At 38.0% G+C, this 2,209-nt stretch overlaps 1 protein-coding gene across 1 annotated transcript in view; it reads right to left on the reverse strand.

Moving 5' to 3' along the window:
• Positions 1-444: 444 nt before the first annotated feature.
• Positions 445-2,209, reverse strand: part of slc7a11 (solute carrier family 7 member 11) — an 18,090-nt gene continuing 16,325 nt past the window's right edge. Inside the window, exon 9 of the mRNA XM_013907893.1 lies at positions 445-683. Coding sequence (XP_013763347.1) covers positions 483-683 — 201 coding nt within the window. The 3' untranslated portion in view covers positions 445-482. The remainder of the gene's footprint in view (positions 684-2,209) is intronic.

Consider the following 2,209-nt stretch of genomic DNA (forward strand, 5'->3'; position numbering starts at 1 on the left):
AAAAGAGCCGGAAATCCCATCACTAGATGACACGGCACCCCAAAAAGTAATGAAAGACTGTCCAAACTTTCACACTCGAGTTTGATTTTGTGCCTCTCCAGTATCTCGCCAGACTCAAGAACCTTGATTTTAAAAATGAAATGCAAAAATTACATTCACTTCAATCTGAACCATGGAATATGTATTTGAGACCTTGATAAATTACTTCAGAATTAAATGAGGAAAAAGAAAAACTTATTTTGGGTGGTCGATATTTTTCACAGGGGGGTGGCACTGTGGATTAATGCACATGTTTTATCTGACAGATTCTTACAGTGGATGATAACACTCCTAGGAATTTGTGCTTCCTCCCCACCAAACTGGGGATCTTTTCCATCTCAGGTGAATTTACTACTACACTACAGATCACTTCCATTATTAAATAAATAATTGACAAATAGTGCTTTATTAATTTCATGTTTGCAGCTTAATCAAGTGACCCATCAGTAACTTAATGATGTGTTACCTAAAGTCCTCTGAAGCCACTTTGGTCTGTGGTTGAAGTAAATAAAGATGTAGTATGCAGGGATGCCAGTGAGGGAAATGGCAAATCCAATTCCTGTGTTAACAGGGTCCGAGTACAGAGACAGGAAGACCATGAAGAAACATGTGATGCAAAACACCACTGGAAAAAACAGTGGAACCTGCGAACAAATCAGCAGTGAAATTATATACTGTACACACAAAGATGGTGAAAAGTCAGGATTTTGCAGAACTGATTGAATGTTTTGTGTTTAAAATTTCAGAGGAAAATGTAAGAGCTACAGTGCTGTGAAAAAAGTATTTGTCCCCTTCACAGTTCCTTAGTATTTATGTCACAATTTCATGTTTTAAATCATGACACAAACTTTGTTATTAGACTAAGATATTCTGAGTAAATACAAAATGCAGCTCTTAAACAATGATTTTATTTATTCAGGGCAAAACCTATTTGACCCTTTGTGAAAAAGTCATTGCACTCTTTGGTAAATCATGAATTAACTGTAATTATTAACCACAATTAAATTTGAGTGAATTTTCATTACTAGACCCAGTCCTGATTTTTGTCACACCTGCTGAATCAAGAAATCACGTAATTAGAACCTGTCTGACAAAGTAAAGTAGGCTAATAGATTAGATTAGATGAAACTTTATTAATCCTTTGGGTGGGTTCCTCCGGGAAATTCAGTACTAGATGTGAAGGCCAACACATCAGAGCTAAGGAACAAACTCAGTGACACTTATCAGTCTGGGAAATGGTTTTCCACTAGTACCAACTCAGCTCGGCTCAGCTTGATTCAACATTTAGGGGTTTCCATTGGGTACTTTCTTAGTACCTGCTTGTTCCAAGAAAGCTGAGTCAATCCGAAACTGTGACTTTAGCAAACTTCATGACAGCTGTTGGCCAATCTATGGCATCACTCAATGAGTCATGAGAGCAACTCCTTCACAAAAACTTTTGAAACTAGGAAGTGGTCCCCGAGTCTGACAAAAAGCCACAGATCGAGCAACAGATATGCAATCGCCTTGACATCCTCTATTGTTGTGGTGGTTTATGTTTCATACAAATGAAAACACAGTTGCTATAGTGAATCCATGCACATTAGGTGGTACTCAGTTGTGATGGAAAACGAATGAAACGCAGTAGAGTCAATTCAAGTAGGTACTAGTGGAAAAGAGGCTAAAGTTATTTCTTAGGCTTTGAGAAAACAGTGAACCCCGGAGAGAGCCATTATGGACAAATGAAGAAAACCTGGATCAGTGGTGAACCTTGCAGGAGTAGCTGGTCTACCAAAATCTTCAAGAGTGCATTGAAGACTCATCCAGCATCACCGTAACATCTAAAGGACTGTAGGCCTCAATTCATGAATCAAAAATAAGAAAGAGACCAAGCAAAATGCTATCCATGGGAGAGTTCCAAGCTGCTGTCCAAACAAAACACAAAAGCTCATCTCAAACTTGACGAAAGTCTTTTCCCAAGATTTTGGGGAAAAGATTCTGTTGTCTGACAAGACGAAAGCTGAACCTTTTTGGAAGGTTTGAGTCCTGGTTACATCTGGTGTAACACCATTGCATACAAAGAGCATCATACTAGGGGTGGGTTTTTATAATCAATTTATCGATTAAAATCGATTCTGGCTTGGATAACGTAAAATCGATTCATTAAAATCCTGAATCGATTTTTTAATAT

Source organism: Pundamilia nyererei, unplaced genomic scaffold, assembly GCF_000239375.1.
Source record: "Pundamilia nyererei isolate P.nyererei 1_Seehausen unplaced genomic scaffold, PunNye1.0 scaffold00590, whole genome shotgun sequence".
Lineage (NCBI taxonomy): Eukaryota > Metazoa > Chordata > Actinopteri > Cichliformes > Cichlidae > Pundamilia > Pundamilia nyererei.